The 16,864-nt window shown below is 49.9% G+C and overlaps 1 protein-coding gene across 5 annotated transcripts in view; it reads left to right on the forward strand.

The window, feature by feature from the left end:
• Positions 1–16,864, forward strand: part of RAB34 (RAB34, member RAS oncogene family) — a 59,915-nt gene that overhangs the window by 17,775 nt on the left and 25,276 nt on the right. For all 5 annotated transcript variants that reach the window (XM_077294346.1, XM_077294350.1, XM_077294347.1 and 2 more), the window contains exon 3: positions 15,069–15,160. In XM_077294346.1, the coding sequence (XP_077150461.1) occupies positions 15,069–15,160 (92 nt within the window). The remainder of the gene's footprint in view (positions 1–15,068; positions 15,161–16,864) is intronic.

A 16,864-nucleotide genomic window follows, 5' to 3' on the forward strand; every position in this document is an offset into this window, starting at 1 on the left:
GGTCCCCGGGTAACCAGGGTAAACATCGGGTTGCTAAGCGCAGGGCCGCGCTTAGTAACCCGATGTTTACCCTGGTTACCAGCGTAAAATGTAAAAAAAACAAACACTACATACTCACATTCACGTCCCCCGGCGTCCGCTTCCTGCACTGACTGACTGACTGAGCGCCGGCAGTAGCAGGGCACAGCGGTGACGTCACCGCTGTGCTGTGCTTTCACTTTCACTTTGCGGCGCTCAGTCAGTGTGGGAAGCAGACGGCGGGGGATGCGAATGTAAGTATGTACTGTTTGTTTTTTTTACATTTTACACTGGTAACCAGGATAAACATCGGGTTACTAAGCGCGGCCCTGCGCTTAGTAACCCGATGTTTACCCTGGTTACCAGTGTAAAATATCGCTGGTATCGTTGCTTTTGCTGTCAAACACAACGATACATGGCGATTGGACGACCAAATAAAGTTCTGAACTTTATTCAGCGACCAGCGACATCACAGCAGGATCCTGATCGCTGCTGCGTGTCAAACTAAACGATATCGCTAGCCAGGACGCTGCAACGTCACGGATCGCTAGCGATATCGTTACAAAGTCGTTTCGTGTGAAGGTACCTTTAGACCCCAGTCCAGAGCCTCTCATCTAGCCAAATTAGTTCTCATGCTTCGCACTGACGAGGGCCAACAGCCTGAAACACCGTGTCTGCGAATTGAGATACTGATTTGGCTTTTATCCTTAAGGTACCTTCACACGAAACGACTTTGTAACGATATCGCTAGCGATCCGTGACGTTGCAGCGTCCTGGCTAGCGATATCGTTTAGTTTGACACGCAGCAGCGATCAGGATCCTGCTGTGATGTCGCTGGTCGCTGAATAAAGTTCAGAACTTTATTTGGTCGTCCGATCGCCGTGTATCGTTGTGTTTGACAGCAAAAGCAACTGCAGCGCCCCAGAGTCCTGGTCGTTGCAGTGCTGTGGCTTCGCCGCTAAGGGGAGCCATGGTACGTTCGATGGCACCGAAGGAGTTCCTCCAATCAGGTATCACAGACACCAATATGTTTCACAGCTGGGCCTCCGGGGGGAGCTAAGGGTGCTATTCATTAGGCCACTCCCCACCATAGTGGGTAAACTGGGGGTCAGGCAGGAAGTTAGACAGAACGCTGACGGGATTGAACGGAGCAACACCCTGTGGCAGGGGGTGTTGTGAAGGGAGAGACTGTAGGGTCTCTGCCAGGGGTGGGATCCTGGCAGAGGCTTGGCATTGAAAGAACGTAACGGGTCCGCGCAGGCTCCTGGAAGCGGCGGGACTCAAGAAAGGACTAGAAGCGAGATAGATTGTGCTGAGTGAGAAACGAGATCAAGCAGAAGGAGAATACCAGCAGGGGTTTTGTTGAAAGAGGCAGCACCCTGCTGAGGCGCAATACCGGTGGCCGGAACGCCGAGGGAGTGGATTAGAATACAGCTTCAAGCCATACTCCAAACAGCGGCAGGACAGTCGGTCTCAGGCGGGCTGTCTACCACATATCACCTATGAAGTCTTGGGGGGCAATTGCGGGAGAGGGGCGACTCTAGGGTCCCGGAAGAACTCCAGGCCTACCTGACAAACGGGTGCCATTCCAACCTGAATACAGGGAAGGGGTGGATTACAGAGGAACATCAAATCGAGTTGTGAGGGAACTTAAGAAACAGACACAACCGTTGTGGGGTTACTTTCCGTGAGCACAGCAGGGAAGGACTACAACACATAGCGCTAGAAGGAAGGCACAGATTTCCACCTGAGAGGAGAACTCTGGAGGTGCCATTGGACCGGCCGGACTTGCGTAGCCTGGTGAACCGTGTTCTGGACTGAGGACTCAGAGATCTCCAGTAAAGAGGTAAAGAGACTGCAACCTGGTGTCCTCGTTATTTACCGCGACTTACACCCCACAACCGCACCGCTACATCGCTACCATTATTACCACCTATTTCACCGGACGTCCCCCACTGACGGACAGGGCCACGGACCGGGTCTAGCCACCGTGACAACCCCAGGACTGAGACCCAGAGGCCCGGCTCCGGGTACCCCTAGGCCCTGCGGCGGTGTGGGGGCGCGCCGCAAACTTGGCGTCACGAACAGGATCTACTTAAGCCTGAAGAATCAGGTCATGTGTGCCTAGAGACTGTGATTTGTTGTGCTTGGACTGTACTTTATTGTAAGACTGTGCTGCGCCAGTTGCCGCCAAAATCCGCCGCCATTGCAGCGCTGAGGAGAGCGCAGGAAGAGAAGAGGGGCGTGGAGTGGGCGTAGACGAGCTGGAGAGCGCGAAGAATAATGGCCGCCCAGTCTAAATATTTCTGTGCAGTGAGGACGTGTCCGTCAGCAGCAGAGATCCGCCTCCTAATCCTTAATGGGGGGCGGAGGCAGAGAAAACGAAACTGCTCACGCAGGAGAGAGCGGGAAAAAGACCAGGAAGCGACCCACGTGGAGGACGCTATGGCCAGCAGCTCCGAACCCGACAGCGGGGTTGAAGTGGAAGTCTCCCCTGACTACCCGGATGAGCCCAGCAGCCTGTCCTCCGTGGATAACACCAAATTCCTGAGAGCCGAGATGGAGGATTTATATAACCAGCTCCTCCAACTGCATGTAAGAGTCCAGGCCCCGCATCAGGTGGGACCGGCAGTGGATTCCCGGACATCGGAAGAACCAGCGGGACCTGTTGCGGAAAGTGGAATCGTACCAGTGGGTGAGTCCGCCGATCCTGCCCCACCAGCAGAGGGTGTGTTAGTGGGTCCCGTAGCAGCACCACCTCTCCCGGGGACCCATAGACTTCAGCGCCTGTTACCATGGGAGGAAGCCACGGGCATGGAACACCGTATGCGAGCCCCAATCACCCCTACTCCCTTGCCGTGTGAGGTCAGCGCGGAGCGCACGGTGTGCCGCTGGGTGAACCCTGGATCCAATCTCATGGGGTTCCCCGGGGTGGAGACCCAGAAGGGAGAAATGGTACAGGCCCTAAGCTGGGAAGAATACCAGATCCAGCTAGAACAGCGGTGGCGAGAGGAAGAGGAAACACATCAGGCTAAACGGGAGGCCTACCATCAAAAAGATTTGGCGGTCAAGGACCGGGCCCGTAAGGACCCCACCACTCACCAGGCCCCGCGCAGGCAGGGCATCATCACCGTCTTTAAACTCCAAAGAGGCTGGGGCTTCATTAAAGAACCGGGGCTATACGCGGAGGTCTTTGTTAACCGACGGGATGTCGAGTCACACCTTAGAGAGGGTCACCCCGATCGAGACCTCTATCCGGGAGACAGTGTTACCTACACCCCGCATCTTGGGGAAAAGGGGTGGTTCGCTCTGAACGTCTACAAGAAAGAGAAACCAGCCCCTGTGGCCAAAGTGCCGCCGTGTGACCGATCTGTAACCACCCTGGTCGGCCCCACCTGCCTGACCACAGAACTTGCGATCTGCCACCCGATCGCCGCCACCACCGTCGTGCCTAAGGAGGTGCCCCTTCGAGTGACCGATGTTCCGGATGTACCAGCACAGAGAGAAGTGGGGACACAGACCTTGATCGCCGCGCAAAAGACCTGGTCGTGCAACAGACCCGAACCCATGGGGTGTATCTGGCAGCGGGAGTGGACCTGAAACCTGAATTGCAGGGGTCCGCCCGCCAGGTGGCGCCTCATGGAAACTTCTGAAAGAAGAGTAAGATTTCGCTTTGTGAAAATGTAAATAGTTACTGTTTGTTCTTTTAAGCTGCTGCTAAACCTGTCCAGGGTTAATGGATCCCTTTGTTGACCCGGGATCCCCTTTGTTTGTTTTTCTTTTTCTTGAAGTTTTTGCACCAAGTTACACAAACTGCAGAAATCATGGACTGTGCATGATTCGAACTTTCTTTTGTAAATAGTTTGCACCTTCTTAAAGGTGCTCCCTACTGGTTTTAGCCAAAGACACTTTGCGAAGATATTTGCCCTATTGGTTTGAGCCAAAGACACTTTGTGAAGATACCTTTCCTACCGGTTCTAGTTAAAGACACTTTGCGAAGATACCATACCGGAACCTTTGCGTGGGCTGGTAGGCTGAGAAGACGAGCTACCTCAGAAAGACTTGGTCCCCTCTTAAAGGGGATGTGTGAAATTGAACTTGAGAAAGATACTGTTGCAGAACAGTAATGTGATAATGAAGCTTGAAAAAGAAATGTAACTGTTTTACATGCTAAGTTATATGTGTTGAATTTGTTGAAATGTGAAATCTAAATAATGTTTTGCAGAAAGAAAAGATGCAGAGAGCCCGTAGGGGTAGAGATAGAGATCTGCATAGCTGAAAGTAAGGAAGTAATGATGAAGGTGAGGATAGAAGGTCAACCCTGCGTCCCCATAGAAAGTTACTTTGTTACTAAGGACAGAAGGCGAACCCGTAGGGGTTAGAGAGTGAGTCCTTAAAGGAGCCAAGTAGAGCGGGCTCAGAGTTCTTGAAACGAAAGGAATGTTATGTCTATACTATGTATAGTAGCGAAAGGCAGTAGGCCCTGGCTGAACGGGGCAGTCCTGTAAAAGAAAGGAGAGGCAGTAGGTCTGGTGCCATAGGGACAGGCGGTCCTGCAGGTTCAAAGTAGGAGAATGTGAAGTTACCTTACCCTGTAATGTGATTATAGGAAGGCCTTTGGTAAACTAAGAGTGTATGTTTCTTAAAGGCAATGTTAATTTATTGTTCCAGAATTTGCACTAAGTAGAATACCCGGTTGGGTAACAGGAGTTATGCATAGCCTGTAATTTATAATGTTGACCATGTTTGTACGTTAAAAGTGTCCTCACCTCCCATAAAGGGAAGCCTGTTCAAGTATACTTATCGTTTTGCACTCAACAAAATTGTATGTCTTTTTGCTAATCTGTATTGTTGTTTTTCTTCCCAGTCCCGGAGTACTGTGTTTAACCAGGGGGGAGTGCAGCGCCCCAGAGTCCTGGTCGTTGCAGTGCTGTGGCTTCGCCGCTAAGGGGAGCCATGGTACGTTCGATGGCACCGAAGGAGTTCCTCCAATCAGGTATCACAGACACCAATATGTTTCACAGCTGGGCCTCCGGGGGGAGCTAAGGGTGCTATTCATTAGGCCACTCCCCACCATAGTGGGTAAACTGGGGGTCAGGCAGGAAGTTAGACAGAACGCTGACGGGATTGAACGGAGCAACACCCTGTGGCAGGGGGTGTTGTGAAGGGAGAGACTGTAGGGTCTCTGCCAGGGGTGGGATCCTGGCAGAGGCTTGGCATTGAAAGAACGTAACGGGTCCGCGCAGGCTCCTGGAAGCGGCGGGACTCAAGAAAGGACTAGAAGCGAGATAGATTGTGCTGAGTGAGAAACGAGATCAAGCAGAAGGAGAATACCAGCAGGGGTTTTGTTGAAAGAGGCAGCACCCTGCTGAGGCGCAATACCGGTGGCCGGAACGCCGAGGGAGTGGATTAGAATACAGCTTCAAGCCATACTCCAAACAGCGGCAGGACAGTCGGTCTCAGGCGGGCTGTCTACCACATATCACCTATGAAGTCTTGGGGGGCAATTGCGGGAGAGGGGCGACTCTAGGGTCCCGGAAGAACTCCAGGCCTACCTGACAAACGGGTGCCATTCCAACCTGAATACAGGGAAGGGGTGGATTACAGAGGAACATCAAATCGAGTTGTGAGGGAACTTAAGAAACAGACACAACCGTTGTGGGGTTACTTTCCGTGAGCACAGCAGGGAAGGACTACAACACATAGCGCTAGAAGGAAGGCACAGATTTCCACCTGAGAGGAGAACTCTGGAGGTGCCATTGGACCGGCCGGACTTGCGTAGCCTGGTGAACCGTGTTCTGGACTGAGGACTCAGAGATCTCCAGTAAAGAGGTAAAGAGACTGCAACCTGGTGTCCTCGTTATTTACCGCGACTTACACCCCACAACCGCACCGCTACATCGCTACCATTATTACCACCTATTTCACCGGACGTCCCCCACTGACGGACAGGGCCACGGACCGGGTCTAGCCACCGTGACAACCCCAGGACTGAGACCCAGAGGCCCGGCTCCGGGTACCCCTAGGCCCTGCGGCGGTGTGGGGGCGCGCCGCACAACGATACCAGCGATATTTTACACTGGTAACTAGGGTAAACATCGGGTTGCTAAGCGCAGGGCCGCGCTTAGTAACCCGATGTTTACCCTGGTTACCAGCGTAAAATGTAAAAAAAACAAACAGTACATACTTACATGCGTCCCCCGCCGTCTGCTTCCCACACTGACTGAGCGCCGCAAAGTGAAAGTGAAAGCACAGCACAGCGGTGATGTCACCGCTGTGCCCTGCTACTGCCGGCGCTCAGTCATTGCAGGAAGCGGACGCCGGGGGACGCATGTAAGTATGTACTGTTTGTTTTTTTTACATTTTACGCTGGTAACCAGGGTAAACATCGGGTTACTAAGCGCGGCCCTGCGCTTAGCAACCCGATGTTTACCCTGGTTACCCGGGGACCTCGGCATCGTTGGTCGCTGGAGAGCGGTCTGTGTGACAGCTCCCCAGCGACCCAACAGCGACGCTGCAACGATCGGCATCGTTGTCGCTATCGCTGCAGCGTCGCTTCGTGTGAAGGTACCTTAAGTCATATTGCACGACTCGTTAAAGGGTTGATTGAGACGGTGAGGTGGCGCTATAGAGTTTAAGTCCTCTTTTTCTCTGAAGAGACAATTTGCATATTAAAAAGCTTTAGTTAGTGTGAGCAGAGTGAGCATCTACCAGCAATATCTGCTCTAGTTCATAATCAGAAGCGCCGGGTTGTGCCGTCGATGGGTCCTAATCAGACTAGCCTTTACTGGCAACTCCGTGGCACCGCAATTAGACATGTCTTCCAATTCTCATGGTGTGGGTTGGCGTGTTCTGCAGTGTGTAAGTAATATTTTGTAACCGTTGTATAATATTTGTATCACCAGATCAGACAATGGCAGCTCTAAACACTCTAGGGATGTAAAGTATTTATTATTAATCACCCGAGACTATCACAGATACCATTGAGTATCACCACCCTGTCTTACAATGATAGAAAGACTGGCACTCACATGTACTAAAGTAGTTTCCATATGATAATATGTTAACATTCTGTTTGAAAAGGGCTCAGGTAAAGCCGTAATGCGTCATTTATGATGTTATTTGATGATGTGATGGAATAAATCTTGGAAAAATACACACGAGTGGCGGTCTCCCTTGGCACAAGCACGGCAATCTTCTGGAGCGCCCCCACACCGCCGCAGGGCCGAGGGGTACCCGGAGCCGGGCCTCTGAGTCTCAGTTCTGGGGTTGTCACGGTGGCTAGACCCGGTCCGTGGCCCTGTCTGTCAGTGGGGAACGTCCAGTGCAATAAGTGGTGATAATGGTGCAGTTGTGGGGTGCAGGTCGCGATAAATAACGAGGACACCAGGTTGCAGTCTCTTTACCTCTTTACTGAAGATCTCTGGGTCCGCAGTCCAGAATACGTTTCACCAGGCTGCGCAAGTCCGGCCGGTCTAATGGCACCTCCAGAGTTCTCTTCACAGGTGGAAATCTGTGCCTTCCTGCTTGCGCTATGTGTTGTGGTCCTTCCCTGCTGTGCTTACGGAAAGTCCCCACAACTGTTGTGTCTGTTTCTTAAGTTCCCTCACAACTCGATTAGATGATGTTCTGCTAATCCTCCGTCCCTCCCTGATGTTCTGGTTGGAACGGCACCCGTTTGACGGGTAGGCTCGGAGCTCTTCCGGGACCCTAGAGTCGCCCCTCTCCACAAGTTGCCCCCCAAGACTGCATAGGTGATTTAGGTGAGACAGCCCGCCTTAGACTGACTGTCCTGCCGCTGTTTAGAGTATTGCTTGAAGCTGAATGTTATAATACTCTCTAGGCGTTCCGGCCACCGATTGCGCGCCTCAGTAGGATGTTGCCTCGGTCTTACAGCACGACTCCTACTGGTATTCTCCTATCGCTTTGATCTCGTTTCTCACTCAGCACAATCTATCTCGCTTCTAGTCCCTCCTTGGGCACCGCCGCTATCCTGAGCAGGCACGGTCCCGTTACGTTCGTTCAAGTTGCCAAGCCTCTGTCAGGATCCCACCCCTGACAGAGACCCTACTGTATCTTCCCCCACAACACCCTCTGCCACAAGGTGTTGCCTGGTTCCAACCCAGTCAGCTTCTAATCTAACTTCCTGCCTGACCCCCAGTTTACCCACTATGGTGGGGAGTGGCCTAGTGAATAGAACCCTTAGCTCCGCCCGGAGGCCCGGCTGTGAAATGTATTGGTGTCTGTGATACCTGGTCAGATGAACTCCTTCGGTGCCATCAGACGTGCCATAGCTCCCCATAGTGGCGGAGCCACAGTACTGCAACGACCAGGACTCTGGGGCGCTGCACTCCCCCCTGGTTAAACACAGTACTCCGGGACTGGGAAGAAAACAACAATACAAGTTAGCAAAAAGACATACAGTTTCGTTGAGTGCAATAACAATAAGTATACTTGAACAGGCTTCCCTTTATGGGAGGTAAGGACACTTGAACGTTACAAACATGGTTAAATATCATAGCAACATGCTATAAATAACTCTTCTTACCCAACCGGGTATTCTACTTAGTGCAAAATTGTTGAACAATAATTTAACATTGCCTTTAAGGACATACACTCTGAATCCACTAAAGGCCTTCCTATAATCACATTATAAGGTAATTTAACTTTTTCATTCTCCTTCTTTAAATCTGCAGGACCGCCTGTCCTATCGGCACCAGACCTACTGCCTCTCCTTTCTTACAGGACCGCTCCTTTCAGCCCGAGCCTTCTGTCTTTTCCACTACTATACACAGTATAGAACATAACATTCTTTCAGTTTAGGACTACTGAGCCTTCTTCAGATGGCTCCTAGGAGGACTCACTACCTAACCCCTACGGGTTCACTTTCTGTCCTCGGTAACACATTATTAACTCTTTCTTTCAATAAACTAGCTTTCCACGGAGGACTCAGGGTTTACCTTCTATCCCCATTTTCTATCAACATTATCAACATTTCTCCTACAGTTAACCAGTTCAATACATATAACTTTTACATGTAAACAGTGTCATTTTCTTTCAAAGCATCATCATCACTTTACTGTTTTAAGGCAGTATTACTCATAAGTACGTAGATGAACATCCCCTTTAAGAGGGGATCAAGTCTCTATGAGGTAGCGTGTCTTCTCAAGCTACCAGTCCATACTCAACAAAGGTTCCAGTGTGGTATCTTTACAAAGAGTCCTTCTTTAAGTAAAACCAGTAGGGAGCACCTTTAATAAGGTGCAAACTATGTACAAGAAGTTTGTATCATGCACTGTTCATGATTGCGGCAGTTCTTAAAACTTGTGCAAAACTCAGAAAAAAATAAACAAAACAACAATAGGGATCCCGGGTCAACGAAGGGATCCCTTTAAAAAGTTAACCCTGGACGGGTTTTAGCAGAAATCAGGAAACAGTAACTATTTACATATTTAAAGCGATCATGCTTACTTAAACCACTCAGGGGGCAGCACCGGCGGAGGCAACCCCTTTGGGTATTGCGATCCACCTGGTACTGCATAAGGGGGTCTGTCGTCCCAACTGGGGGTCTGTGTACCCACAGTCTTCAGCTCCGCAGCAGTACGGGCACCACCCTCCGTAAGCGGTGTCTCCTTGGCTACGAGGGTGGTGGAGGTGACGATGCTGCATGTCGTGGTTTTGACTATAGTGCACGTGGGAGTATCTTCGGTGGTTCTGGCCACGACCACTGGCTGACCACAAGGGGACACCTTTGCTACAGGGGTCAGCTTTACTGGCACCCTAATCGGAGGCATAACAGGGGTTGGCTCCTTGTAGACATTCAGGGCAAACCACCCCTTTTCCCCAAAGTGCCTGGTGTAGGAGACTTTATCCCTCGGATAGAGATCCCGGCCTGGGTGGCCCTCCCTGAGGTGCGATTCAACATCCCTCCGGTTCACAAACACCTCCGCATACAGACCCGGTTCCTTGATAAAGCCCCAGCCCCCACGGAGCTTAAAGGTGGTAATGATGCCCTGCCTGCGCAGGGCCTGGTGGGCAGTGGGGTCCTTGCGGGCCCGGTCCTTCACCGCCAAGTCTTTCCGATGGCAGGCCTCCAGCCCGGCCTGGTACTTGTCGTCTTGTTCCTTCCACCGCTGCTGTAGCTGGGCCTGATATTCTCCCCAGCTTAGGGCCTGCACCCTCTCTCCCTCCTGGGTCTCCACCCCAGGGAACCCCATAAGATCGGACCCGGGGTTCACCCAGCGGCACACCGTGCGCTCCGCGTGGATCTCACACAGCAGGGGAGTAGGGGTGATTGGGGCTCGCATACGGTGTTCCATGCCCGTGGCTTCCTCCCACGGTAGCAGGCGCTGGAGTCGATGGGTTCCCGGGGGAGGGGGTGCTGCTACGGGACCCACCAGCAAACCCTCGGCCAGCGGGACGGGGTCGGCGGACTCACCGGCCAGTGTAGGTTCTTCTTCCGCAACGGGTTCCTCCGGTGGGGTCAGCGAGGGTCCCAGCGGCTGCTCCGGTAACGGTGCAGGATCCGGCGCCCAAGGACCTTCTTCCGGTGCTGCCTGGTGCGGAGCCTGGGCCTTTATGCTCAGCTGAAGGAGCTGGTCGAGTAAGCTCTCCATCTCGACCCGTAGGAGTTCGGTGCTGTCCACGGAGAACGGGCTGCTGTGCTCATACGTGTAGTTGGGGGAGATTTCCACTTCAACCCCACTGTCGGGTTCAGAGCTGCTGGCCATGGCGTCCTCCACGTGGGTCGCTTCCTGGTCTCTTTCCCGCTCTCTCCTTCGTGGGCGGTGTCGTTTTCTCGGTCTCCGCCCTCCATTGAGGATTAGGAGGCGGATCTCTGCTGCTGACGGACACGTCCTCACAGTGCAGAAATATTTAGACTGGGCGGCCATTGTTTTTCTCGCTCTCCAGCTTGCCTACGCCCACTCCACGCCCCTCTTCTCTTCCTACGCTCTCCTCAGCGCTGCAATGGCGGCGGATTTTGGCGGCAAGTGGCGCAGCACACAGTCTTTGTAATAAAGTACAGTCCAAGCACAATAAATCACAGTTCCAAGGCACACATGACCTGATTCTTCAGGCTTAAGTAGATCCTGTTCGTGACGCCAAGTTGGAGCGCCCCCACACCGCCGCAGGGCCGAGGGGTACCCGGAGCCGGGCCTCTGAGTCTCAGTTCTGGGGTTGTCACGGTGGCTAGACCCGGTCCGTGGCCCTGTCTGTCAGTGGGGAACGTCCAGTGCAATAAGTGGTGATAATGGTGCAGTTGTGGGGTGCAGGTCGCGATAAATAACGAGGACACCAGGTTGCAGTCTCTTTACCTCTTTACTGAAGATCTCTGGGTCCGCAGTCCAGAATACGGTTCACCAGGCTGCGCAAGTCCGGCCGGTCTAATGGCACCTCCAGAGTTCTCTTCACAGGTGGAAATCTGTGCCTTCCTGCTTGCGCTATGTGTTGTGGTCCTTCCCTGCTGTGCTTACGGAAAGTCCCCACAACTGTTGTGTCTGTTTCTTAAGTTCCCTCACAACTCGATTAGATGATGTTCTGCTAATCCTCCGTCCCTCCCTGATGTTCTGGTTGGAACGGCACCCGTTTGACGGGTAGGCTCGGAGCTCTTCCGGGACCCTAGAGTCGCCCCTCTCCACAAGTTGCCCCCCAAGACTGCATAGGTGATTTAGGTGAGACAGCCCGCCTTAGACTGACTGTCCTGCCGCTGTTTAGAGTATTGCTTGAAGCTGAATGTTATAATACTCTCTCGGCGTTCCGGCCACCGGTTGCGCGCCTCAGTAGGATGTTGCCTCGGTCTTACAGCACGACTCCTACTGGTATTCTCCTATCGCTTTGATCTCGTTTCTCACTCAGCACAATCTATCTCGCTTCTAGTCCCTCCTTGGGCACCGCCGCTATCCTGTATAGGCACGGTCCCGTTACGTTCGTTCAAGTTGCCAAGCCTCTGTCAGGATCCCACCCCTGACAGAGACCCTACTGTATCTTCCCCCACAACACCCTCTGCCACAAGGTGTTGCCTGGTTCCAACCCAGTCAGCTTCTAATCTAACTTCCTGCCTGACCCCCAGTTTACCCACTATGGTGGGGAGTGGCCTAGTGAATAGAACCCTTAGCTCCCCCCGGAGGCCCGGCTGTGAAATGTATTGGTGTCTGTGATACCTGGTCAGATGAACTCCTTCGGTGCCATCAGACGTGCCATAGCTCCCCATAGTGGCGGAGCCACAGTACTGCAACGACCAGGACTCTGGGGCGCTGCACTTCCGACTGGATATATTTACACCCTGTATTACCAGGGATGGTGAAATGTTTGTGTGTAACGAGGGTAGGAGGTGACATTTTATCTAGGGGAAAATCCTATTCAGAGTTGTAGGAGAAAAAAAAAACATGCACATGAGTTGGAATTGTTTTTGGACATGCCCCATAATGAGAGGGATAACATGTATCTATTGCTGTTGTATTTGCATAGGACAATCTAGGACATGTCAGCTGTAGTGTTGCAATAACTGGTTAGACTCTTCAGGTCCGTTCTCTATTTCCAGGCTCTTTTCCACTATGTAACGTGACACTGTCTCTCATTATTGAGCCTTTAGGGCTTTCACCCTGTGCGGTCCCAACTTTGTGCATGTGGCCTCAGGTCTTCATGTCTATGCAAGTAGGATGAGCAACAAAGCAAAGTGTCTAATGAGCGGTGCCAGACAGGAAGTTATGGCTCACTTTCTCTCCGCTGCAGAACTCGTGCTTGGAGCGCAGACAACACCAACATCCCAGCCCAACTCCAGGAGAGAATTTACAGACTGCAGAAAGTTACATTATATAGATAAAAGTTTTGTGACACCTGCACGTTACACCTACAGGAACTTTTATGACATCTCATTATGAATCCATAAAAATTAATGTGGAGTTTCCCCCCTCTTACCCTTACTAAAACAGTTTTCTGTCTTCTGAGAAGACTTTTGGCTTGTACATGTGGGGATTTTTCCCATTCTTCCAGAAGAGCAATCTCTTTTCTAGTTCATCCCGAAGGGGATCAATGGCGCAGAGATCAGTCAAGTTCTCCAACACCAAACTCTTCCAACAATTCTTTATGGACCATGTATACTGGAGCACAGTCCATCTGGAGCAGAAAAGGGCCTTCCCCACACTGTTCCCACAAAGTTGGATGTATACAATTGTTCAAGATGTCTTGATGTGCTGAATCCTTAAGAATTCTCTTTCTGGTATTTGCAAAACACAAACTCGTTCATCAGACTGCCAGACAGACAATTGTGATCCATCACTCCACGGAACATGTTTTCAGTGCTCCAGAGTCTTTACACCACTTTGTCTGACATATGTTGTTGTGCTTGGTGATGTAAGTCTTGCAACCAGTTGCTTGGTCATGGAGACCCATGCCATGAAGCTCCCAATGCTGTCATTCTGGAATAGGAGGCCAACGGTGTATAAAGTCAGTTCATGAGAATTCTTTCCTCGTAAATATTCCAGCTTCAATTGTGAGTGATGTTATTGAAAAGTGGAAACATTTACGAAATGCAACAACAATTGAGCGGGTTCAATGAGTGAGTGGGTTCACCAAATGCTGAGGTGCATAAAAGTCACTCTGCTGACTCCACAACTGCAGAGACCAAACCTCCTCTGGTATTAAAGGGGAAGTCCAGGACTTTGTGAAAAACCAAAAATGTACCTACGCAGTAACAGGCAGTTAGTTGCTACCTACCTTCCCGTCACCATTCTTCCCCGACACAGATCGGTCACAGGCCACTCCTGCTGGCGATTCAGCTGACTCTGCTGACGTCACATCGACAGAGCGGAGGCGTATTTTCTGCACTGCTCTGTCGACAGAGCAACATCATTCTTATTGACATCCGGATCTCAGCTTCCTAACTGGTGGCAAAGCCCCTGATATTCCCTTTAATATCAGCAAAAAAATGCACTATTATCAGTGCGATCTGTAGAAGGATCCATCCTGTCACAAATGTACAGACAGACTGCACGGCACAGGGATGGATGTTATACATCTGCGATAATGGAACCGAATGAAAAACCTGAATTCAATCATCAAGACGTGTTCCCCAATACATTTATCCATGTAGTGTGTAGTCACCTAAGGAGCATCTACAGGATACTAGTTATGTACACATTTCTACATGACCTCATAATAACAGCAATGCGTCCCAGAACAACAAGTGATTGATTAAATCATTGATTGAAGACTTTTCTATGGACCCACTGTGTCTCGATATGTATTCTTTTTTTCATAAAGAGGCATGCAGAGTATTTTAGTCGGAAAGATTTTGGATGAATCTGACAGAAAACTACTTTTAGGAGAGAATTTCTTGGCATAAAGAGATTATCAGATGGTATAAAGATATTTTATGTGTGCGCACTTCAGTCTTTGTGTTTTTTTCCAAAAATCTTTTTCTCTAGTGGGGATCTACATGCTTGTAGTTTATAATTCCTCAATGATTGAGCTTCTCATACAGAATAGATATCCGTCAGCCGAGCAAATGTGCGGCCAACCACCCTGACTCCCTCATATACAGTAGTTCTCGGCTCAGATGAGCGCTTCTGTGTCCTGTATGATAGTCACCGCCAGACTCTTCTGGCTGCAGCTTATGTCCCAGAGAGCAAAAGGATTGGCAGTACGAAATTGGACATGCCAGGTCCTCCCAACATCATCTATAGAAGAGGCCGAGAGGCCCCAATATACACTAGATGTCAGCCGATATCGGCAGATTTAGCCATTTTTAGTTTTATGTTTATAGGAGTCTTTATGCTAATTAGGAGGCGAGCTTGTAAAAAAAAGCTTGTACCGAGCAATATAAAGGAGACAAGATATTGCATTTAAACTGTACTCACTGATATTAACTGTGCCCTAATGGAGCGGAGAAAAAAAAAATTATCAGGAAATCAACATGGATATGGCGTGCTAAAACCGGACATTCATTTAGATACTATATGTGGCAGAAGCTTAGACACACTTAACAAAAATAAGTTTCATAATTTTTTATTGAAATTACAATAATTTGTGTTTTATTTTTGTTTCTTCAGTGCTTCAAAAAAGAGGCATGTCTTCACACCAGAGACTCCTTTCATTCCAAAGTCATCGGTGCCTGTAAGCAGCAGAGAACCGGGACTGTGGGGTAAGCAAAGTCTGAATGAAGCATGTACCGGTATATACATGCAGCTGAATAGTTACAATTGCAGATTTCCAAAACCGTCCCTCTGTTCTCAATGAGTGATCACAGAATGTCAGAGTGTACATCAACTGGCTAAAAGCGCTGTACCCGATCCAGCTGACTTATGATGGATAATACCATGACGGAAAAATTATTATCTGAGTCTAGGTTTCCCCATAGACTTGAATGCGTTGAGGAAAGTCCTCCTGTAAAAACCCGGCATATGTGTTTTTAGGACTTTTTCGAACCGAGGACACTGTATAAACACATGTAATCTGCACATCACTTTATCAATAGTCTTATCAAAGCTAAGTAAAGAGAGAATATCCAAAGGAAAGCTGCTTTATTTAAAAAATTATATGTCAAAAAGAGTAAAAATCTACAGCTGAAAAAAATGCTATAAAAACACATGTAAAAAAAAAATCGCACTCAAAATGCAAGTGACCTAATTTATCTAATTGGTGCAGAAAATCTACAACATTAAAAACTCACCAAATACTCATTGTGGGAACGTAGCCTTACATAGAATTGTTATCTTTTGGTATGATTGTAATATACATCAGGCAGTTAGTATTAAAACATAAGAACACGGAGCATATAAACCACCAAAGAATACGTAGTAATTAAAAAGGTATATTTTTAATGACACAATAGATCATGAAAGACAATACATAGCATATATCTCGAAGCAGTTTTATCAAAAACAGAGCTACTCAAATCCGGTCAAAGGTGCCCCAAAAATGTGGTGTCACCCCACAGGCATAAATACGGGGAGGAAGAACCACAGAACCAAAACCCTTAGGGTACTGTCACACAGTGCCATTTTCATCGCTACGACGGCACGATCCGTGACGTCGCAGCGTCGTATGATTATCGCTCCAGCGTCGTAGACTGCGGTCACACTTTGCAATCACGGCGCTGGAGCGATGCCGAAGTCCCCGGGTAACCAGGGTAAACATCGGGTTACTAAGCGCAGGGCCGCGCTTAGTAACCCGATGTTTACCCTGGTTACCAGCGTAAACGTAAAAAAAACAAACAGTACATACTCACATTCCGGTGTCTGTCCTCCGGCGTCTCAGCTTCTCTGCACTGTGTAAGCACCATAGCCGGAAAGCAGAGCGGTGACGTCACCGCTGTGCTCGCTTTCTGGCTGGCCGGCGCTCACAGTGCAGAGAAGCTGAGACGCCGGAGGACAGACACCGGAATGTGAGTATGTACTGTTTGTTTTTTATACGTTTACGCTGGTAACCAGGGTAAACATCGGGTTACTAAGCGCGGCCCTGCGCTTAGTTACCCGATGTTTACCCTGGTTACAAGCGAACACATCGCTGGATCGGTGTCACACACAACGATCCAGCGATGTCAGCGGGAGATCCAGCGACGAAAGAAAGTTCCAAACGATCTGCTACGACGTACGATTCTCAGCAGGATCCCTGATCGCTGCTGCGTGTCAGACACTGCGATATCGTATGGATATCGCTAGAACGTCACGGATCGTACCGTCGTAGCGATCAAAATGGCACTGTGTGACGGTACCCTTAATCGGGTATACATATAAAGTGCCAATGCAACTAATTACCATATGTAAAAAGTAGTTTAGGAAATGACAGGCTCACTACCACCACCTAGGGGAAAATATGTACTACTAAGGTCAGTGACCATTCAAGT

This window comes from Ranitomeya variabilis, chromosome 3, assembly GCF_051348905.1.
Source record: "Ranitomeya variabilis isolate aRanVar5 chromosome 3, aRanVar5.hap1, whole genome shotgun sequence".
NCBI classification, from domain to species: Eukaryota; Metazoa; Chordata; class Amphibia; order Anura; family Dendrobatidae; genus Ranitomeya; species Ranitomeya variabilis.